At 43.5% G+C, this 24709-nt stretch overlaps 1 protein-coding gene across 2 annotated transcripts in view; it reads right to left on the bottom strand.

The window, feature by feature from the left end:
- The window catches only part of LOC121279090 (1-phosphatidylinositol 4,5-bisphosphate phosphodiesterase gamma-1-like), a 280051-nt gene extending 272993 nt beyond the window's left edge, over positions 1 to 7058 (bottom strand). For both annotated transcript variants that reach the window (XM_041190003.1, XM_041190004.1), the window contains exon 1: positions 6307 to 7058. In XM_041190003.1, coding sequence (XP_041045937.1) covers positions 6307 to 6526 — 220 coding nt within the window. In that variant the 5' untranslated portion in view covers positions 6527 to 7058. The remainder of the gene's footprint in view (positions 1 to 6306) is intronic.
- Positions 7059 to 24709: the final 17651 nt, after the last annotated feature.

Genomic DNA, 24709 nt, shown 5'->3' with positions numbered 1-24709 from the left:
TACAACACCTCAAGTGCATATCCAAATGTTTCTTTAAATGCGATAAGGGTTTCTGTCCCTACCACCTTTCAGGCAGTGAATTCCAAACCCCAACCACCCTTTGAGTGAAAAAATTACTTCTCTCTTCCAATGCTTCCACCAATTACTTTAAATCTATGCCTCCCTGGTTATTGACTTCTCTTTTAATGGAAATAGATCCTTCCTATCCATTTTATCTACGACACTCATAATTTTATACTCCTCCATTAAATCTCCCCTCAGCCTCTAATGTTCCAAAGAAAATAACACCAGCCTATCCAACCTTTCCTCATAGCTAAATTTCTCCAATCCTGCAACATTCCCATAAGTCTCCTCAGTAACCTTTTTAATGCAATCACATCCTTCCTGTATATGCAGAGATTAGAATTGTGTACAGTACTCTAGATGCAGACTAATTGGTGTTTTATACAGTTCTAGCTTAACCTCCCTGCTTTTACATTCTACACCTTGGCCAGTAAAAGAAAATATCATGTACACCTTCTTGACGATCTTATCCAACTGTTCTGCTGCCTTTAGGAATCTGTGAACATACACTTCAACGTCCTTCTGATCCTCTACACATCTCAGAATCCTACAACTTCTTGTGTATTCATTTGCTTTGTTTATCCTCCCCAAATACATCACTGCGCACTTCTCAGGATTGAGTTCCCTTTGCCACTTTGCACCAGACCATTGATACCTTCCTGCAGCCTCCAGCTTTCTCCCTCACTATCAACCACATAACCAATTTTCCTATCATTTGCAAGCCTCTTAATCATGCCCACTACATTTAAGTTTAAATCATTGATATATACCACGAAAGTCAAGGGTCCCAGCACTGAGCCTTGCAGAGCCCCACTACAAACAGTCTTCCAGTCACAAAAGCACCCATTGACTATAACATTTTGCTTCCTGTCTGAGGCAATTTTTGATTCAACTTGCCGCTTTCCCTTGGATCCTATGAGCTTTTAATTTTCTGACCAATCTGCCATTTGGGACCTTATTAAAAGCCTTGTTAAAATCTATGTCCTTTAGGGAAGGAAATCTGCTGTCCTTACCTGGTCTGGCCTACATGTGACTCCAGACCCACAGCAATCTGGTTGACTCTTAAAAATGGCCTCTGAAATAGCCTAGCAAGCCACTCAGTTGTCACCACCACTTTCTCAAGGGCAATTAGGGATGGACTATAAATGCTGGCTCAGCCAGCCAAGTGAAGCCCACATCTCATGAATGAATAAAAAAGATATCAAATGCATTACCCTCATTGATCCCCCTTGTTATCTCCTCAAAACATTTAGTCAAGTTTCCAATAATTTTCCAACTACCAAGGTTAGACTGACTGACCTGAAATTACTTGGGCTGTTCCTTCCTTCACAGTTAGCAGTCTTCCAGTCCTCTGGCACCATTAATGTAGCCAGAGAAGATTGGAAAACGGTGGTCAGAACTTGTACTATTTCTTCCCTTGCTTACCTTAGTAACCTGGGATACAATTCACCTGAGCCTAGAGATTTATTCAATTTTAAGAATGCTTAACATTTTCTCCCTCACTATATTTACCCAATGTAGTATTTTGCACTCTTCCTCCCTACTACAATGTCTGCTTCATCCGCCTCTTTTATGAAAACAGATGCAAAGCATTCATTAAAAACCAGATCCATATCCTCTGCCTCGACATGCAAGTTACCTTTTTGGTCTCTAATCAGCTTTATTCTTTCCTTAGTTATCTTCTTGCTCGTTAAGCATTCATGAAATATCTTTTGGCTTTCCTTGACTTTACTTGCCAATATATTTTTATGCTCTCTCTTTGCATTCCTAATTTATTTTTTAATGCACTTTCTGCACTCCTCCAGGCTTTCTGCAGTATTGAGCTTCTCGCAGCCACATTCTGCCTTATCTTATTCTATAGCTCTTTGACATCTGAGGGATCTAGAGTTGGGAGTCCCACCCTTTTACTTTATGGAAACGTATTTTTCATGAACCTTCTTTATCTCCTCCTTGAATGTCTCCCACTGCTCTGACACTGGTTTACTCTCAAGTAGTGTTTCCAGTCCATTTTTGTCATATCACATCTCAGCTTAGTAAAATTGGTCTTTCCCCAATCCAAAGCTTGTAATCTTCGTTTATCCATATTCTTTTTCATCTAATTGAATTACGATCATTACCACTAAAGTGCTCTCTCATTGATACCCCTTTCACCTCCCCGGCTTCTTCCCCTAAAACTAAGTTCAGAGTTCTCCCTTCTTTTGTAGAGTTGGCTAAGGACTGGCTGACTAAAAAGCTTCTCTGGAATGCATTTTAAAAACCCTATACCCTCTATGCCTTTCAGACTGACTTTATTCCAGTTAACACCAGGACAGTTGAAAATTACTATTACGGCCATGTTATTTCTACACTTCTCAGAGATTTACATACCTATTTGCTCCTCTATCTCCCTCTGACTAGGGGTCTAAATTATACTCCCAGTAGTGTGATTGACCATTTTTTGTTTCTTTCAACCCATGCGGTATCAATTGATGCTCCTTTTAGAACATCATCCCTCCTCTCAACTGTGATTGCGACATACACCAATGTTGCGACATCCCCTCCTCTCTACCCCATCTGAAAATCCGGTAACCAGGAATGTTGAGCTGCCATTTCCGCCCTTCTTTCAGCCAAGGTTCAGTAATAGCTACTGTATCATACTTCCAAGTGTCCATTTATGCCCTTAGCTCATCTGCCTTATTCAAAAGACTCCTTACATTGAAGTACAGACAGCAAAATCACTGAACAGCTCCCTTGTTGTCTATTTTCTAGCTTATGTTTCCTTTACCTTCCAAACCCGCTTACCAATTTTCTACTTTCTATTTTAAGCTTTGTTTCTCTTCCTTCTGAATCTGCGGTCAGGCTCCCGTTCCCCGACCAAGCTGGTTTAAACCCTCCCCAACAGCCTGAAGGTAAAGACTGCGGCTCTGAAGGTGTTTACAGCCTGGGCAGCAGAGTAGTTGGAGCACGAGCATCAGGGAGCAAGGTTAAAAAAAAACGAACAGTTAAATCAGCTTAAGGGAAGCTGTTAATTGGTGAGTAGCTGGTGACTGTGTTTTATTTAATAAGTCTTTATTTATTTGTGTTTAGTTAGTCTAATAAATAGAGACATGGCAGGGCATTTCAGTGCCATCAAATGCACATCCTGTTCCATATGGGAACTCCAGGACACTTCTTATGTCCTGGACAAACACACGTACAGGAAGTGTGGTCAGTTGGAGGAGCTCAAGCTCTGGGATTCAGAGCTTGAACAGCAGTTGGCATCAATGTAAGCCTAGAGCTACATGGATAGCATTCTTCTAGAGGCAGTCATGTGACAGTTTAAGACAGCATCTGGAGTACTGTGTACAGTTTTGGTCTTCTTCCTTAAGGAGGGATATTATTGCCTTGGAAGCAGTTCAGAGACAGTTCACTCGCCTAAACCCTGGGATGAAGGGTTTGTCTAATGAGGAGAAGTTGAGCACATTAGGTTGATACTGATTGGAGTTTAGAAGAATGAGAGGTGATCTTATTGAAACATATAAGATTCTGAGGGGACTTGACAGAGTGGGAGGATGTTTCCCCTTGTGGGGGAGTCTAGACTAGGGGACACATTTTGAAAATAAGGGGGCTCCCATTTCAAACTGAGATGAGGAGATATTTTTTTCTCTCAGAGGGCCATTAGACTTTGGAATTCTCTTCCCAAGTGAGCAATGGAGGCTGGGTCACTGAATATATCCAAGGCTGAGTTACACAGATTTTTGATTGGCAAGGGAGTCAAGAGTTAGAGGGGCAGGCAGGAAAGTAGAGGCCACAATCAAATCAGCCATGACCTTATTGACTAATGAGGCAGCCTTGATGGGCCAAACTGCCTACTCCTGCTCGTATTTTTTAATCATCTTAGTGTAGGCAGAATGGGTGACTGCCAGGCAGTCAAGGAGGAGCAGACGTATACTGCAGAAGTCCCCTGAATGGGTCCTGATCTCTAACCAATGTTTAGTTCTGAATACTAGTGAGGATGATGATTCATGTAAAGATCAGCATATTGAGTAGGGTGGGGAGGAGAAGGTGAGGAAAGCAAAAGTGACAGGAGATTCAATAACTAGGGGACCAGACAGGTATTTCTCTGGTCGCAGATCTGACTCCAGGATGGTATGTTGCTCCCCTAGCGCCAGAGTCAAAGATTTCACTAAGCTGCTGTGAACATTCTGAGGAGGAACAGTGAATGCTCAGAAGTCATGATCCATATCCATACCAATGACACTGGTAGGAAGAGGGATGAAGTCCTGCAAGCAGATTTCAGGGAGCTGGGAAAAAATTTTAAAAGTAGTACCTCAAAGGTAGTAATCTTCAGATTACCCCAGCTGCCATGCACTTGTGAGTATAGAAATAGAAGAATAGTGCAGCTGAATGTGTAATAAAAGTAAAATCCTGCAGATTCTGGAGATCTGAAATCAAAACAGCAAAAAACCCAGCTAGTCTGGCAGCATCTGCGGAGAGAGAAACAGAGTGAACGTTTCGAGTCCATATGAGTCTTCTTCGGAAATCTTCTGAAGTTCCAAGGAAGAGTCAGACTGCAGCTGAATGTGTGGCTGGACAGATGGTACAGGAGGGAAGAATTTAATATAATGGGGCATTGGAACCAGTTTTTGGCGGAACCTGTATAAGCTGGACAGGTGCATCTTAACTGGGCCAGGACCAATATCTTAGTGGGGAAGATTGGAAACAAAGGTAGGAATATACTGAGGATGAAAAGGAGGTATAAGTATATGAATGTTACGTGTCAGCTTGGAGGTTACATTATTTCTCAGTCCAATAAATGCTGACAGTAATCCACTGCTGGCTAACTAGTAAGTGGAATCTTTCTAGTCCCAGATTCCATTTCATTGCTCCATGAAACAGTGCTTTAATATGTATTAATCATAATTAATTAGCTAATTAATCAAATAACTTTTATGGATGAGTTTGCAAACTACTTATGAATCCTAGTGGCTTCAGTTTTATTTAGAACATTTCAATCTGTAATCATGTTTGGCCTCAGGCAAACTCCCTGCCTGTTGCAGGCAAAACTAGAACACATGCTGCAATTGGTTACCAAATGGAAGAGAAAATGCTTCAGAAATATGTACCCAGTTCTCTCAATTGCCCGGCAAGTCTATCTAATGATAGCTGAGCTGTATGCACAGTTTGTGGGGGAGACCAAAATGAGGGGCCATAATCATAAGATAGTCACTGATAAGTCCAATAAGCAATTCAGGCAAAACCAGCGTGTGGTTAAAATGTGGAACTTGCTACCGCAAGGAGTAGTTGAGCTGAGTAGCGTAGATGCATTTAAGGGGAAGCTAGATAACCACATGAGAGAGAAAGGAATAGAAGGATATGTTAATGCTGTTAGATGAAGAAGGGTAGGAGGATGCTTGTGTAGAGCAGAAACACTGGCTTGGATCTGTTGTGCTGAACAGCCTGTTTCTGTGTTGTAAATGGTTTGACTCTTCCAGTTGTCTTGAATTAGCTGAGCTCAGTGCTCAAATGCACTGCTCACATTAACTAAATAGGCCTACATTGAAGAATGGCCATTGGGTTGAGGTACTAAACGGGAAACCAGTGCATCTTGGACCTATACTTCAACAAGAATTGAACCTTACAGAAGAGGAGAGAAATCTGAATCAGTACTGTGGACCTAATAAAAAAAGAATTCTAAAGCCTATTGGGATCCACAATGTTAGAGCTACAATCTTTCCAAGTTTGTGTTAATTGAAAAAAATTAAAATCCATCCTCTGTCATCCAACAAAAACATACTATCGATTGAAATCAGATGACTGCTTTGACAAATTGGACGGCTGGAAGTCACTGTACAGCAGGCGTAATTAATGGCTTAAAGTCATTTACTGTCTAAAAAATTAATTAAGAATAAACCCTCAGTATCTCTTCACAGGAGAAACAAATTGATAGTTATTTTATCAGTGATCATAATATGGTGTTGAGCATATATTTACTAACACACACACATTGAACTGGCTATAATATCTATTTCATATCGCCCTGAACATAGTTTCTCTTCAAGATATATGATTCAGTCGGCTGTCCAAATCAGCAACCGTAACCACGCAAAAAATGTAACGTAGAGAAGCCAAGCAATGTAAAGTTTGCATCTGTCCTACTCTGGAACGCATAGTTAGGTCATCTGGCGATGATGGTTCCATCTCAGCAATCAGCCGGCTGGTACCTGAGATTACCTGTTACTCAACATCTTATTAACATTCCAAGTGTGTCTTTGTTTCACTTACTTTCGCCTTCGATCTTGTCGCACGACCTGCACCAGGTGATCTGCCTGGTTTCTAGTTTAACCTGAAAAGTTTTCCTCTCCGGTCGCTGGGATTTTTTCTGATAGTACAGAGTCATGACAGTCCCCAGCTCCAAGTTTCGGATGATCCTGCTAACTTCTGCCTCCATCCTCCCATCTTCCAGCAAAAATCCGTTTGGAAAACCGACCCTGGACACTGACATCTTCAGAGCATCATCCAAGAGATTGTTTTAAATTTGAGGAAAGTAAATAAACCCGATTCGATCGAACAGCAACGAAAATAAAAACACGTATTTTAAATAGAATTATAAACTGTCCCTTCCCCCTGCCTTAATTTTTCGCAGTAAATCGGTCTCCTGCTGGCCAGGGTACAAGTCAGCGGATACTGGGGTTCCCTCCTCTAATACATATTCGTACAATTAAACGTGGAAAGAAATGCCAGTGGAAATTGCTCCAATGATGCGGTGTTGGATCCTTGCCTGTTTCGTGGATGTCTGGACGTTCTTCCCCTGGCTGTCAAATCCTCGGTTGTACTGGCAAACGCATTGAAGATGGCTGAGTACTCCTCAAAATATATATATATATATTATGTATATATCTACACGCATACATACAAACACACATACATATATATGTTATATATTATATATAATCCCCTCTTTTTCTTTTGTCAGTTTTAGACCAAGTGGAATCGACACGGTCGAAAGGCACAGCCGAGCCCAAAGGAAACAGCACATACACACATAGCCGGAAAGAGATCAGAGACAGGAATCTGAAATATTACAGGCTCGGGGGAGGAAGGGGGTGGAAGAGAGAAGGGGAAAAAAAGTGCTGGAAAGAATGTAAAACAGCGACATCTATAGAGAAGGCGTGAATAAAGCTTTAAAGGAAAGGATTGGAAAGGATTGAGAAGGTGTGAAAGAGAAATAAACATATGAAGCAAAATATGAAGGACAACTATGGGGCAAATGGCTGGTGGAGGAGGCAGATGGTAAGGGATAATCATTATATAATACTTACATGGATGCCACATTACAAACAAATGCCTCCAACTGAGTTACTTTTGGAGTGCGGTGACTTGTTATGAGGGATAGGAAACAATTTGAAATCAGACATATGCAGAGAGAAGAGAGCCAATGTATAAAATATAACCAGGGAAGATATGTCAGCAAAGGGACAGGAACTGAGAAGATAATATGAGAGAGAGAGGTGACAAATGAAAAAAAAAAAGACATATCAAAAATAAATTTATAAAAATTGTTGAGGCTCCATGGGGATTAGGAGTCACTGTTAGGCCACATAACACAAGGGGGCCATATCTGTGACATATGGTCCCATCTTTGGAGGCTCCATAACTGCCTCACAATAATTACCATATAATATACGAATTTCTAATTGTATAAACACTGTAAAGCTGTTTGTGATGTGACTTATGTTCAATATTTCTAGTGAAATCAGAAACACCCTATTTAAAGTAAAATAAATCTTCAATAAAAGATTATGTTGCTAGATATAGCAATCAGATTAATTCTTAGCCTCCCTCTGAAAATAATAAGATGCAGTGAAATAGACACACGGTGGTGGGGGATGGGGGAAGTGCAAAACAAAATTAAAGAGGTAAACATGTTACCACTGAGTCAAGGCTTACACTTTAAAAAGGATAAAAACAGAAAATGCTGGAAAACACTCAGCAGGTTAGGCAACGTGATTGAAGAGTTAAACAGATAACCTTTCATCATAAATAAAAAAAAAACAAAAAAATGCTGGAAGTACTCAGCAGGTCAGGCAGCATCTGTGATGAAAGCTCTGATGGAAGATTATCTCGACCTTAAAGGTTAACCCTGCTTCTCTCCACAGATGCTGCCAGACCTGTTGAGTATATCCAGCATTTTTTGTTTTTATTTCAGATTTCCAGCGTTACAGTATGTTGCTTTTATATTGGTGACCTTTCATCAGAGCCTATTATAAGACAGTTGCTACTATTGTATAACAAACACTGACTTTTATTTAACCTGTATGCTGTTATTATATGTGCAGAATATGGTCTCAATCTTATCTATCTGTCATATTATTTTAATGTTGTTGCTTTTGCTCTCTGTCTCTCTCTCTCTCTCTTCTGCTTTCTCTTTATCTTCGCTTGTCTCCCTAACTTTCTTTTTGCTTCTCTTGTCCTCTGCTTTTGCTTCCCTCTTTTGCTTTGCTCTTTCCTGTTTGGTGGCTAACAAAGTATGGTGGAAAAGGGAGCCAACAGCTGCAGGCAGCTTTTGGGATGGAGGATAAGGGGAAAATATATTCTTCAGATGATCATTTCCTGTCGCTATAATCTCCTGCACTTCTTCCTGCTATTGCTTTGACTGTGCTCTTATCCCTATATCAACCCATAGCTCTTCCCCTTTCAACTATCCAATTAGTCCATTTACTTCCTTCACTTTTGCTGCAATTGCAGTCCTCCCATCATTAACCCTCTATCAGCTCCACAATATTCCCCATTATTCTCCCTAAGAGTAAGAAGTGACAAAACAAAACTTCCCCTCACTGTCAACCTGTTTGCTGCCTCCTCTCTTCCTTTTTCTACCTCTCCTTTCTGTCTTCAACTACAGGAACTATACAAAATAAGTTTGGCAATCCTGCTTCCATTTTACACTGACTACAGCTGAGGATCCCTCCTACGTACAGTCCCTTTAAAACGGCTGTCTGCTGGGACACAACAAGGTGAGCCAAGGAGGGTGGAGTAGCTGGAGACTGTACCAGACAATGGTGTTTGTTATCCAAGGCAGTGTATCTGAGGTCAAGATTATCAATTTTATGGGGGAAGGAGTTCACCATATGGGTGGATGGAGATGTTTATGGCTGATTGTGGGTTTCTTTGTGAATGATTTGATTGTGTGCTAATTGTATTGTTAATTCTGGTAGGTAAGGAATTGTCACAACAGTTATATCTAGTAAGAACTAAACCTATAATATGATTGAGAGAATTTTGGTTCTATGTAGCTTGATTGGTTATTTTCTACTTTTATTATTCATCCAGTACAGGTAAAGAGAAGAAAACTGATGAACGTGAAAGACTGATCTTTTGATCAGACTATTTGTATTCTATAACCTATAGACTGCATTATTATTGTGTGGTGTATATAGACTATTAGATAAAGCATTTGAACTTCTTGATTAAATTCAACTCATTGTGATGTTCTTTATAAACCAAACAAACTTTTCAATTGAATTCTAGACATAACCCACTTCTGCATATAGTTTATTCTATGTATAAACCACCTGAACTCTTTGAATAGATTCTAGCCTTTAACTTAGTCCCAGGTGTCCATTATTTCCTACAAAAACACAAATGAATTACTCGATTAGATTCTAGTCTCTAACTCATTGTTGGTATCCTTGATTCTGTGTATAAGTCAGTTTAGTCCCACAATTAGATTGCAGTGTACAATGCTTGATATTCATTCAATCTGCTGCGTTTATTTTTATGGTCTACCAGAAGTAGGAACCCTGATGGTTTTGTTTTTCACTGCCAAGCATATGGATGCTGAAGCCAATTGTAGTTCTTCCAATTCATTTACCTTTTCTCTCCTGTTCTTTTCAACCTTGGTGGTGTTTTTCTCTTTGATATTTGCCAAAGCTTTCCAACATTAAGAAAACCCATTTTTGCTAGCTATCTGGTTTCTCTTTTTCAATCCGAATCTGGAATGTGAAACTGCTATTACTTAATGTTATCTAATTGTTTTCCGTAGATGTTCCATGACTTAAAGTAGATTTAAAAGAAGTATTACCTGTTTCTAAACTGGTTTTTAATTGTTTTATTTGTTTTATTTGCATCTGGACTGCACCTTAACCTATCTCTTGTCAAACAGTTGCTGGGTGTATGCATGTGCTTGGTTAATCAGTTAAAAGAACTACATGCTTTCAATGGTGGAGTAGCTAATATTTTATTACTGCCACCAACTAACATTGCTTCAGCTAATAAGTATTTATTTATATTTTACTCTTTTTGTGCCAATTAAGCTTTCTTCCCCTGGAATATTGGCAAGAATGATTGGGATGGCGTTCACTTGAACCACGCTAGCACCAAGGTTCTGGCAAATTTGATAACTAGGGCTGTAGCAAGGAATTTAAACTAAATAGTGGGAGGAGGGTTCACGTGAGGGGAGATTTATACAGTTAGTGAGAAAGGACAAGGCAGGGTTGTGATATGGGTAAAGATAGCAAGAGGGTGATTGAAATGGATAAATTATACAAACATAAGAGTGCATCAGCAACTCGGGTCAGCATGGGGAAACACAGTAAAAGACAGAACACTTTTCTGAATGCATGCAGCATTTGTAACAAAATGGATGAATTGTTAGCATAGATAGACATAAATGAACATTGTATAATAGCCGTCACAGTTATTGTTGCAAAGTGACCAGGGCTGGGAAGTGAATATTCAAGGGTAGTTCACATTTCAGATGGATGGAATTTAAGAAAAGGAAGTAGAGATCTTTTAATGAAGGATGAGATGAGTATAGGGGTGAAAAATGATTGTGGCTCAGAAGATCAAGATGCAGAATTAGTTTGGGTGGAGATAAAAAAAAGCAAAGGAAAGAAGTCACTGGTGTGGGTGGCTTATAGGCCCCCTAACAATAGCTGTTCTGTAGGTTAGAGTGTAAATCAAGAAATAATGGGGGCTTATAAAAAAGTTACTGCAATAAAGATGAGAAATTTTATTCCTCCTATTGATTGAATGAATAAAATTGGCAAATGCAGTCTTGAGGATAAGTTCATAGAATGTATTTGGGAAAGTTTCTTAGAATAATATGTCATGGAATCAATCAGGAAACAGACTATTTTAGACCTGGTAATGTGTAATGAGACATGATTAATAAATTACCTCACATGAAGGATAATCTAGGTAAGAGTGATCATAACATGATAGAATTGTACATTGTTTGAGGGTGAGAAACATGGGTCTGAAACTAGTGTTTTAAACTTAAATAAAGGCAATTAAAGGTGTATCAAGCCAGAGGTGGTTACAGTGAACAGGAAAAATAGGTTAAAACGTAAAATATTAAGTAAATAATGAATAGGTCCAGGGGACTTGTGAGCCTTTAGATCCATTACTTTACCTAGCATTTTCTCTCTAGTGATAGTGATTGTTTTAACTTCTTCCTTCTCTTTTGCCCCTTGATTTTCCACTATTCTTAGGATGCTTTTTATGACTTCTACCATGAAGACAGATACAAAATATTTGTTCAAAGTCTTTACCATTACCTTGGTTCCCACTATTAATTCCCTGTCTCAACTTCTAAGGCACCAACTTTTACTTTACTTTACTCTTCCTTTTTATATACTTGTAGAAACTTTTATTGTCTGCTTTGATATTTCATCCTAACTTTCTCTCATCTTTCTTCGCCATCCTTTGCTGGTTTCTAAATGTTTCCCAATCTTATAACCTATGACTAAGTGCAGCATTGTACATCTTGTTGTTCAACTTGATGCTATCCTTAACTTCCTAAGTTAGCTACAGATGGTACATCCTTCTTGTAGAGTCTTTTTTTTCTCAATGGAATATATCTTTGTTGAGAGTTAAGAAATATCTCCATAAATATCCCCATCCTCAACGATGGAAGAGCACAACACATCAGTGCAAACAATAAGGCTAAAGCATTTGCAACAATCTTCAGCCAGAAGTGCTGAGTGGATGATCCATCTCAGCCTCCTCCAGAGGTGCCCAGCATCACAGATGCCTGTCTTCAGCCAATTCGATTCACTTCACATATCAAGAAACAGCTGAAAGCACTGGATACTGCAAAGGCTATGGGTCCTGAAAATATTCCGGCAATAGTACTGAAGATTTGTGCTCCAGAATTTGCCGCGCCCCTAGCCAAGCTGTTCCAGTACAGCAACAACACTGGGAACCACCCGGCTATGTGGAAAATTGCCCAGATATGTCCTGTACACAAAAAGCTGGACAAATGCAACCCGACCAATTACCGCCCCATCAGTCTACTCTCAATCATCAGTAAATTAATGGAAGGCATCATCAACAGTGCTATCAAGCGGCATTTGCTTAGCAATAATCTGCTCACTGATGCCCAGTTTGGATTCTGCCAGGACCATCCAGCTCCTGACCTCATTATAGCCTTGGCTCAAACATGGACAAAAGGGCTGAACTCCCAAGGTGAGGTGAGAGTGACTGCACTGGACATCAAGGCAGCATTTGATCGAGTGTGGCATCTAGGAGCCCTAGCAAAACTGGAGACAATGGGAACCGGGGGGAAACTCGCCGCTGGTTGGAGTCATACTTAGCACAAAGGAAGATGGTTGTTGTTGTTGGAGGTCAGTCATCTCAGCTCCAGGACATCACTGCAGGAGTTCCTCAGGGTAGTGTCCTAGGCCCAAACATCTTCAGCTGCTTCATCAATGATTTTCCTTCTATCATAAGGTCAGAGGTGGGGATGTTCGCTGCTGATTGCACAATGTTCAGCACCATTCACAACTCCTCAGATACTGAAGCAGCCCATGTCCAAATGCAGCAAGACCTGGACAATATCCAGGCTTGGGCTGATAAGGGGTAAGTAACACTCGCGGCACACAAGTGTCAGATAATGACCATCTCCAACAAGAGAGAATCCAATCATTGCCCCTTGTCGTTCAATGGCATTACCATCAATGAATCCCCTGCTATCAACATCCTGGGAGTTATCATTGACCAGAAACTGAACTGGCCTAGCCATATAAATACTGTGGCTACAAGAGCAGGTCAGAGGCTAGGAATTGTGTGATGAGTAACTCACCTCTTGACTCCCCAAACCCTGTCCACCATCTATAAGGCACAAGTCAGGAGTGTGATGGAATACTCTCCACCTGCCTGGATGAGTGCAGCTCCCACAACACTGAAGAAGCTGGACACCATCCAAGACCCAAAGCAGTGCACTTGATTGGCACCACATCCACAAACATTCACTCCTTCCACCACCAACACACAGTGGCAGCAGTGTGTACCATCTATAAGATGCACTGCAGGAATGCACCAAGACTTAGACATCACCTTCCAAACCCATGACCACTACCACCTAGAAGGACAAGGGCAGCAGATAGATGGGAACACCACCACCTGAAAGTTCCACTCCAAGTCACTCGCCACCCTGATTTGGGAATATATTGCCATTCCTTCACTGTCGCTGGGTCAAAATCCTGGAAGTCCCTTCCTAACGGCACTGTGGGTGTACGTACACCACATGGACTGCAGCAGTTTAAGAAGGCAGCTCACCGCCATCTTCTCAAGGGCAACTAGGGGTGGGCAATGAATGCTGGCCCAGCCAGCAAAGCCCACATCCTGTGAACAAATAAAAACAAATAAGGGAAATCTTGCTACAACTGCACAGGGTTTTGAGAGGCCACACTTAAGAGTACTGTGTAGTTTTGATCTCTTTATTTAAGGAGGGATGTATACACTTACATTGCAGACAGTTCAGAGAAGGTTCACTAGGTTATTTTCTGGGATGAAGAGGTTCTCTAATGAGGAAATATTGAGCAGATTAGACCTATACTTGGAGTTTAAAAGAATGAGCAGTGATCTTCTTGAAATACGTAAGATTCTGAGGTGGTATGGCAGAGTAAATGCTGAGAGAATTTTCCCTTCTTTGGAAAATTTAGAACTAGGGGCCATAGTTTCAGAATAAAGGGAGGAAGAATGTTCTCCCTCAGAGGGACATGAGTCGTTGGAATTCTCTACCCCAAAGAGCGGTGAAGGCTGAGTGATTGAATTTATTCAAAACTGAGATAGACAGATTCTTGAATTACAGGTGTGTCAAGTGTTATAAGGAGCAGGCAGCAAAGTGGAGTTGAGTCTATGATCATACCAACCATGATCTTATAAAATGGTGGAGCAAGCTCAAGGGGCTGAATGACTGATTCTGACTCCTATTTCTTATGATCTTATCTTTCATATGAAAATGGGATGGGTAGAGCCTGGAAACTGTCAAAAGTGGCAGAGGGTGTTGGAAGAGTCACAGATGCATGTGAGAAAAGACTGGACAAGGGGAGAGGAAATAATCAAGGTAAAAAGAAATCAGTTGTGTGGTTCAAGAACAGACTGAAACAAAATGTCCACCAAGCCAGTCCTATAGGTGAATGTGGGGAAGGAGGTAGATGAGAGCTGCGCCGGGTTGAGGGACAGTGAGGTTGTGACCATGGAGGAAAGTTCGCCAAAGGTGATGGGGTAATTGACAGCCTTGGAAACTATGGATTGATGTTCGGTGGTAAGATTGGTCCAAGGAGAGGTAAGGCAAGGTTCAGAAGCCAGAATTTTCCAGTTGGCATGTGGGGGCGGGCCCAGCACACCCGAGTGTAAAATGACACGCGGTGACATCAGGCGAGCATCCTGACGTCACTGCGCACCACTGCGATATTTTGTTGGGTGGGCGCACAATGATCTCTGATGCGCACCAGCCATTAATTAACGGGCCAATTAAGGCCCTTGAAGCACCAATCAATGGTGATTTTTCAGTGCCCGTGCAACCTTTGGGTCGGCGCATGGGCACAATGGGCAGGCAGGTAGGACACATTTGAATAAACCTCATCCACGGATGGGATAAGGGGCTCAGTGGGGTCGCAAGTGTGCTCTGTCAAATATTGTTTTTCAAAGTCACTGATACTTGGTCTGGGCTCACAACCTTCAGGTCAGCACTCTGCAATGAGGAATCTTTTTTGGGCCTGCATGTTTTAGGAAGCCTTCCCTTAGCCTGGGAATGGGAGCTGAACTCTCCACTGGAGGCACCTCCTCTGAGGAGGAAGGGAGGGATAGAAGGGGGAGGAGGCCAAAAGTGCACATTCAGCTTTTGGGAGGACAGGTGTAGGCACAAGGGGCACAGGGCCCAGAGGTAGTCCAAAGTGGAAGGGGCTGCAGAAGATGCCATTATCCTGCTGCCAGGGTATTCAGGCGGTGAAGCAGCTACCTCAAAATGTCTGAGGTGCAGTGCCGAAAGAGGCTCTGTCTCTCAAGGGAGACAGTCAACTATATCTGTCAGATGATTGGCCCTGAGATCACCACCAACTGTGTGGGTGGACACCCCATGCCAATGACTCTAAAGGTCACAGCTGCCCTCAACTTCTATGCCTCTGGCTCCTTCCAGGGGTCGGTGGGTGATCTTTGCAGTGTCTCCCAATCAGCTGTCCGCACTTGTGTCAAGCAGGTTACAGACACTCTATTCAGATAGGCATTGACCTTCATCCACTTCCGCTGCAACCAGGCAAGTCAGGCACAGCGAGCCAGAGGCTTCGCGGCCATTGCTGGCTTCCCCTGCATCCAGGGTACAATAGGCTGTACACATGTGGCCATCAAGGCGCCAGCTTGTGAGCCCGGTGCCTTCGTCAACAGGAAGGGCTTCCACTCCATGAACGTGCAGATAGTGTGTGACTGCAGGATGCAGATTCTACAAGTCTGTGCAAGGTACCCAGGCAGCTCCCATGACGCCTACATCCTCAGACACTCCCAGGTGCCGGGCTCTTCAGTCCTCCAGCTGGGCTTGATGGATAGCTGCTGGGTGACAAGGGCTATCCCCTCAGAAGGTGGCTCATGAGGCCACTTCACCATCCAGAACAGAAGCTGAGCAGTGGTACAATAGGAGCCATGCCTCCACGAGGGCGGTGGTGGAGAGAACCATTGGTCTTCTCAAGATGCACTTCCGATGCCTGGACCGCTCAGGGGGTGCACTCCAGTACCCCCCAGATCGTGTCTCAGTGATAGTGGTTGCACGCTGCACTCTCTACAATCTTGCGCTGGAAAGGAGAGATGCCGTGGACGATGAAGATGTAGACACAGTGGCTGCTGCTGCACATGATGAGTCCAGCAGTGGGTCCCAAGGATGAGCATGCAGAGGGAAATGTTGAGGGGGTAGATGCTGACCCAGGCATTCTCCAGGGAGGCAGGGACACCCGGGAGGCTTTAATCCAACAAATCTTCAGCCAGTACACCACATATGGACCTTGGGGACAAGCCTGGGCTGCAGGCTTCATATTCGATGCCTAAGTGTAAAATCTGCCTGGTTAGGAACATTAACTAAGGTCCTTGTTAATAAAGCTGAATGTCCCACAAAACACTCATAACATTTTTGGAAACCATCCACCTGCAGAAAAAAAAAGGCACCCTCAGCCATGCTGACATGTCTGAATTTAATATTACAACCACAGGAACTTAAGAAAACAAAATGACAAAGGTGTTAAAAATCACACCAACTCATAAAGACTTTATTGTGGGCCAACACAAAAGCACCAGTGATAAACCCATGCTGTGCCTAAGGTGCCTTATGTTTATGTTTTCGGGTGCTACATCTTGGTGCTGCCCCCTCAGTGAGAGTGGCATCTGAGACAGCTTGTTCACTCTGCTGTCCTTTTGGCCTCAAAGGCCTTGGCGGTTGTCCTCTGGCCCGTGGAGCCTGTGCTGGCCCCGCCTGGGACAGAGCTGCCAGTTCCACAGCTGGCATCTCCCCAGTCGTTGCAGCCTCACCGGATGCAGCGGTCACTGGCAGAGGGGCAGAGGACCCTGCAGTGACGACAGGCAGCTGCTGTACCAACATGAGGTCGCTTTGGACCTCCCTGCTCACCATGGATGGATGGGCACCGAGCTGGGAAACTTGGTGCCCACACCATCTCCCACACTGGCACTGACTAGTAGAGGTCAATGCCGATGTGAAGGCTAGCTCATCCCCAAGAAGCCCTGATTAGTCTCTTAGAGGAGCTTCTCCATGTGAATCACTACTCTCTCCATGGACGACGCATGGTGCTCGGCCATGAGGCTCGTTGTTTCAGCAATAGTCCGCATTGACTCCTCCACCACGGACACCAAGCCAAGCATAGCCTCATGTATCTCCACCATTTGCTCCCGCGCACCCGGCTGCATTTGCTGCATCATGAACCACTCCAGAAACACATTATTATGCACCAACTGAGTGTGTGCCTGGTCCCCTACAGTCCTTCAACTGCTAGCGCCATGGGCACCCTCTGTCTCTGCCAGCTCCTGCAGCGACTGTGAAGTGCCCTCACCACTGTCCCCCGGGACACTAGCCAATGTTCTAATTCCCACCGAGGTGCTGGTATCTGCGCTGGTGCCTGCCTGGCAGAGATGGTGTAATGCTGGTGAGACTTCAGGGTCCTCAGGTGTGAGAGGGGGCCCCGCTGCTCCTCCTCCCGGCCCTGCTTCATTGATGCTGAAAGGAAGAACAGGGACATTGGATTAGTTAACGTAGAGACGATGTCAATGTGCATCCTTGACCCCCGGATCATTATGCGCTCATCCTTCCACAAGCAATGGTTAAGCCATGTTGCAAACTTCAATCATTGAACATTCAGCACTGCCATGACCATTGGGAGAACAATGGTGACCTCAGTGCTGGGCAAAAATACCTGCCTGTGGCACTCCAGCCTCACTGATACTGGTGGACCTGGGCACATGGCGCCTCTCCAAATCTAGGGCCTCCTGCTTGAAGTGGCTGAGAATTGCCTGCTGTGCCGGGCTGCCACCAGTCTTTGCCTGCTCGGTGGCATTATGTGCATTCTTCTCCTGAAATGGAGAGAAGAGCATTGATTAGCGCTACTAGTACCTGGACTCTCTTCGCGGACGGCCCACCCCAACCAGAGTGGGACATTACAGGGCTTCAGTGTCTCCTCACCCGCTGCTACCGCACACTCACACAAAGATGCTAGGCCTGTCTCCCTCCCTCACCCCCTTGGCCAAATGCTGCCTATATCACATTAGGCACCACACGGTCCAACCTTCCATAGCGAGGAGGCGCAAGCACGTGGAGCGCAGAGGACAGCAGATCGATCGGTGCCACGCCACCTTGAAGCTCCCCTCCCAGCATGTCATCACCCTGACTTTGACATGTCCTAGAGTTCCAGCACTGCGCCTAGGTGCAGCTCCTCCAGGTTGCCCCCAAAACAGTCATGTGGGTCACAGTGTATACTTGCTGCGGGAGCAGAACCCATCTCTTCACCAACCTCAGGGTGACCTCAGCATGGGCAATATTTGCTGGCCCACCCAGCGAGGGGCACATGTCAATGATTCAATGTAGTCACTACACTCGACTTGGGGGAGATGGGGGGCACACCAAGGGGAAAGCCTACCTGCTGGGTTAAATAACCAATGCCAACATGGTACGCACTCTTCCTGAGCGCAACAGGTCATGCGACACTGGATCCAGGTGTGCTGCACCACATCACGGGAGCTCACCACTTCCGCCATCATTTCCCAGCCACATTGGGTCATGTGGGGGGGGCCTCCTCCTCCCTTCCTGGGGTACGAGGACCTCCCGCTGCGCTGCCACCTCCTTGATGGGGGCAGCAAGGCAATTGTCCGAAAAATGAGGGGCACAGTGGCCCCCCTGCACTGCCCTCCTGCCTGGCTTGCTCACCAGCAGCCTTCTGGGGAGCCCTTCCACTGGCCACGTTTGACAGCCTTTCAAAGGCTGCAGCAACTTTTTAAAACAGGCCGCCGGATTGCCATTGGACCCGGTGGTCATTGCAGTCTCACCACTCCCGTTGTCCTCGGGAGCCACGATTCACGCTGGGTGAGCCTTAATTGGCCCGCCCATGTAAAGTGGCAGCGTGGTCCCAATCGCAGGCAGCGATTGGGTCCGTGCCCACTCCCGCTCTGCCCACCCGACAGGTGGAAAATTCTGCCCAGAATGCTGGTGTTCAGGCACAGTTCAGTGGAAGTTGGTTTCCTGAACAACAAGTGCACCATCCCTGTCATCAGGTTTAGTGACAGTCTTAACGTTTGACCCGAGAGAATGAATTGCTGCAAATTCAAAGGGAAGTAAGTTAGAATGAGTAAAGGGAACAGAGAAATTGAGATAGCTGATGCAACACCAGCCATTCTCAAATGGGGGTAAGAGGCCAGAGGGTGGGGTCCAGGTGGAACAACAACTCTGAAGATGGAGCAAGAGTCTGTGTGCAGGAAGAAAGCAGTGGGCCAAGGAAGTGGACCTACTGGTGAAGGCAATGGAAGAAGAGCTCAGTGTTGTGTCATGTTAAAAATTCATTGAGGAGGGGGTACAAGGGGATGAAGCTGAGGCCTTTGCTGAAGACTGAGTAGTTAATGTCAAAGAGGGAAGGTGAGAGGCAATTGTGAAAATATAGCATGGGTGAGGTTAAAAGAAGGTATGGGGTCAGAGACAAAAGAGAAGAAGGATCTGGAGTAGTGTTGGTGTCCAGAGGAAGAAAACAAGTTTTTAGTATAGCATGACATGAGACAAAGGATGAAATGGAACGCCAGACAATTTTGAGATAGAGTGAGTCAGTGCTACTGAAGAGAGGGATTGACAGAATGGATATGACATTACATGACTTTTAAGTGGATCTCAGGATCCAGTGAGAGCAGCGCTTAGAGGATTGCTGGATTTCTTAAAGATATCTGTAATCATGACTGGAACCAAAACATGAAAAGTGGAATCCACATGGAATGTGTTGGAACCGGCGACCAGAAAGAGATCCTTGTAACAAATGTCCCTTATGGCCCTGAAATTGGTCTCCATCCTGGGTGATCACCAAATGGTCTGAAAGCCTCTGCCATTTCCCTCAGCTCTTGTACAATTTAATGCTTTACAACTTTACTCTTTCAAAACTCTTAACTTTATAGTTGTGCTCTTCTACAATTTAACAAATAAAATCCACATGACAACGTGTTAACCATGGCTGCAGTCTTCCCTCTGATTTAGAATGTAGTGGGTTCAAGTTCAGTTTCAGGACTTGAGTATAAAAATCAAGGCTGACATTCCAGTGTAGTACTGATGGAGTGTTCCACTGTGAGAGATGCTGTCTTTCAGAAGAGGTGTTAAATTGAGACCCTGTCTGCCCTCTCAGTGGGAGTAAAAAATCCCATGGCACTATTTTGCAGAAGAATAGGAGAGGTTATCTTGGCATGCTGGCCAATATTTGTCCCTCAATCAACAAAACAAAACAGATTAGTGTTCATCGTCACGTTATTGTTTATGGGAACTTTCTGTATTCAAACTGGCTTGCACATTTCTTACATTGCAACAGCAACTACACTTTGATGAATGTAAAGCTCTTTGTGACATCCTGTGCTTGTGAAAGGTGCTATTTAAATGCAAGTCTTTCTTTCATCATGGATACGACTTTATCACAATAATAAGCACATGAGAAATAGGAACAGGAGTAGGTCATTTGGTCCATTCGAGGCTACTCCGACAGTCAATAAGGACATGGCTAATCTGATTGTGGCCTTGACTCCACTTTCCTGCCCACCTCCCATAACTCTTGGAGATCTCAAAAATCTGTTACCTCAGTCTTGAATATGATCAATGACCCAGCCTCCATTGCTCTCTAGGGTAGAGAATTCGAAATCACCTCCTGAGAGAAAAAAATCCTCTTCATCTCCATCTTAAATGGGATACCCTTTACTTTGAAACAGTGCCCTCTGGTTCTAGATTTACCCACAAGGGGAAACATCCATTTGGCACTACCCTGTCAAGCTCTCTTCAAATCCTATATGTTTCAATAAGATCACCTCTCATTCTTATAAACTCCAGTTCAATTTGGGCCCAACATACTAAACCTTTTCTCAGAAGACAATGCCTTCATCCCAGGAATCAACCTTCTCTGAACTGCCTCCAGTGCAATTATATCCCTCCTTAAGTAAGATCAAAACTGTGCGCAGTTCTCCAGCTATAATCTCACTAACACCCTGTACAATTCTAACAAGACTTCCCAAATTTTATACTCCATCCACCTTGCAATAAAGACCAGCATTCCATTTGCCTTCCTAATTAATTAATGTAACTTCATGCTAAACATTTGTGATTAAATACGAGGACACCCAGTTACCTCTGTACTGCAGCATTCTGCGGTTTCTGTCCACTAAAATAATATTCCGTATTTCTATTCTTCCCATCAAATTGGACAATCTCACATTTACCCACATTATATATATTCCATCTGTCATTGTTTTTTTGCCCACTCACTTACCCTATCTATATCCTTTTGCACACACTTTGTGTTCGCCACACAACTTTGGCTAAAATACACTGTCCCTTCATCCAAGTCATTAGTATAGATTGTAAATATTTGAGGCATATTTGTGGCAGCTGACTAGTTATAGCTTGTCAACCTGAAAATGACCAATTTATCCTGCCGCTCTGTTTCCTGTTAGTTAGCTAATCCTCTATTCATGCTAAGATATTACTCCCAACACTGGAGCTCTTATTTTGTGTAGTAACCTTTTATATGATACCTTTTCGAATGCCTTGTGGAAATCCAAATTCATTACATGTATTGGTTCTCCATTATCTATTTTGCTTGCTACATCCTCAAAGAACTCTAATAAATTTGTCAAACGTGATTTCCCTTTCATGAAACTATGTTAACTCTGCTTGATTATTTTATGATTTTCTAAATGTCTTGCTACTACCTCCTTAGTAATGGATTCCAGCATTTTCCCAGTGACAGATCTTAGGCTAACTGGCATATAGTTTCCTGCTTTCTGTGTCTTTCCTTTCTTGAATAGAGGTGTTACATTTGCAGTTTTCCAATCCTCTGGGAGCTTTCCAGAATCTAGGGAATTTTGGAAGAATACAACCAATGCATTCACTATCTCTGCAGCCACTTTTTAAGACTGTAGGATGCAGGCCATCAAGTCCAGTGGTCTTGTGAACCTTTAGATCCATTAGTTTACCTAGCATTTTCTCTCTAGTGATTGTTTTAAGTTCTTCCTTCCCTTTTGCCCCTTGATTTTCTACTATTCATAGGATGCTTTTTGTGACTTCTACCTTGAAGACAGATACAAAATACTTGTTCAAAATCTTTACTGTTACCTTGATTCCCATTATTAATTCCCTGTCTCACCTTCTAAGGGACCAACTTTTACTTTACTATTCTCTTCCTTTTTACATACTTGTAGAAACTTTTATTGTCTGCTTTGATATTTCTTCCTAACTTTCTCTCATATTGTAATTTATCCCTCGTTATTTTTTTCTTTGCCATCTTTTGTTGGTTTCTAAACGTTTCCCAATCTTATAGCCTATGACTAATCTTTGCGGTATTGTACATCTTGTTGTTCAACTTGATAGCATCCTTAACTTCCTAAGTTAGCTACGGATGACCTCCTGCACTCTTCATTGAACCAGGGTTGACCCCTTGGCTTTATGGTAATGGTGAAGTGGGGGATATGCTGGGCTATGAGGTTACAGATTGTGTTCGAGCACAATTCCGCTGCTGCTGATGGCCTACCTTGGATGCCAGGATGCCCAGTTTTGAGTTGCTAGATCTGTTTGAAATCTATCCCATTTAGCATGGTGGTAGTGCCACACAACATGATGGAGGGTATCCTCAATGTGAAGGCGGGACTTCACCTCCACAATGACTGCGGTGGTTACTCCTACTGATATTGTCATGGACAGACGCATCTCTGGCAGGCAGGTTGGTGAGGATGAGGTCAAGTATGTTTTCTCCTCTTATTGGTTCCCTCACCACCCGCCGCAGACCCAGTCTAGCAGCTATGTCCTTTAGGACTTGGCCAGCTCGGTCAGTGGTGCTGTCGAACCACTCTTGGTGATGGACATTGAAGTCCCCCACCCAGATGGCATTCTGTGCCTTTGTCTCCCTCAGTACTTCCTCCAAGTGGTGTTCAACATGGAGGACCACTGATTCATCAGCTGAGGGAGGGTGGTACGTGATAATCAGCAGGAGGTTTCCTTGCCCATGTTTGACCTGATGCCATGAGACTTCATGGGGTCCGGGGTAGATGTTGAGGATTCCCAGGGCAACTCCCTCCCGACTGTATACCACTGTGCCGCCACCTCTGCTGGGTCTGTCTTGCCGGTGGGATAGGACATACCCCAGGGATAGTGATGGTGGAGTCTGGGACATAATATATAAGGTATGATTCCATGAGGATGACTATGTCAGGCTGTTGCTTGACTAGTCTGTGAGTCAGCTCTCCCAATTTTGGCACTAGCCCCCAGATGTTAGTAAGGAAGACTTGGCAGTATTGACAAGTCTGAGACTGCTGTTGTTGTTTCCGGTGCCTAGGTCAATGTTGGCTGGTCCGTCCAGTTTCATTCCTTTTCTGTGGATTTGTAGCAGTTTGTTACAACTGAGTGGCTTGTTAGGCCATTTCAGAGGGCATTTAAGGCATAGCTGTTGGTCTGGAGTCACGTGTAGGCCAGACCAGGTAAGGAGAACAGATTTCCTTCCCTAAAGGACATTAGTGAACCAGATGGGTTTTTACAACAATCGACAATGGTTTCATGGTCATCATTAGACTTTTAATTCCAGATTTTTATTGAATTCAAATTCCACCATTTTAATATATGTTAGCAATCTACTTTAGCCAACTCTGTGTTCTTACCTCTGTAATTTTCTTTAATTAACATTGTACGTTAGGTTCAGACCCAAGTTTCTTGCCCTCAAACTGAATGTGAAATTCCATCATGTTATGATCACGCTTCCCTAGAAGATCACTTACTATGAGATTGTTAATTAATCCTGTCTTATACACATTACCAGATCTAAAATAGCCTGTTCTCAGGTTTCATCCTGGATGTCCAAAGGCTCTATACCCTCCCAAACCAATAAGATGTTCTGAGGGCTCTCCTATTTTTTCTTGAACAGAGGCCCAACCAGTCTCTATCAACCTCCTCTACCTAGATCAATGTGTTTTTACATTGAACAACTTCTCCTTTGACACCACTGACTTCCACCAACTGAAAGGTGTTCCCATGGGAATATATACAGGTCTTAGCTATGCTTGATTTTTTGTGGGATATGTGAAACATTCTTTGTCCTACTGCTACTGAAGTCTTCTCCCCAACCTTTTTTACTGGCATACTGATGATTATCACTGCTGTTTCCTGCTCTCTCAGAATATTTGAAGATTTTGTCAACTTAGCTTCCAATTTTCATCCTTTCCTTGCTTTCATTTGGTCAATCTTTGGCTCGTCCCTTTCCTGACTTTTGCGTCTCCATTTCTGGGGATAGATTACCTACCAATATCCACAATACGCCCACCAACTCCCACAGCTGCCATGGCAACATTTCTCCCACCTCAATTGCTATAAGGATTTTATTTGATTCTCCCAGTTTCTCCATTTCTGTTGCATTTGTTCTGACGATGTAATACCTGTGCTTCCACTATGTTTGCTTTTCCTCAGCCAAGCTTTTCCCCTTCATTGTGGCTGAGAGGGTGCTCGACCATGTCTATTACATTTCTCAACATTTTCTCTCAGCCTTCCCTTTCCTCCCTGGATTTCCTTTCTTTTTCTATCCCATCAGCCTGCATATTCAATGGACCACCCTCCAACATTTCCGCCACTTCCAGCATTCTCAAACACATCTTCCCCTCCCTATTCAGACTTGTGAAACCACTTTTGCCTCTGTAATAA

The sequence above is a fragment of the Carcharodon carcharias genome, chromosome 6, assembly GCF_017639515.1.
Source record: "Carcharodon carcharias isolate sCarCar2 chromosome 6, sCarCar2.pri, whole genome shotgun sequence".
In the NCBI taxonomy this organism is placed as follows: domain Eukaryota; kingdom Metazoa; phylum Chordata; class Chondrichthyes; order Lamniformes; family Lamnidae; genus Carcharodon; species Carcharodon carcharias.
Note: the sequence above shows the minus strand (reverse complement) of the source record. Positions and strands in the feature narration are given on the sequence as shown.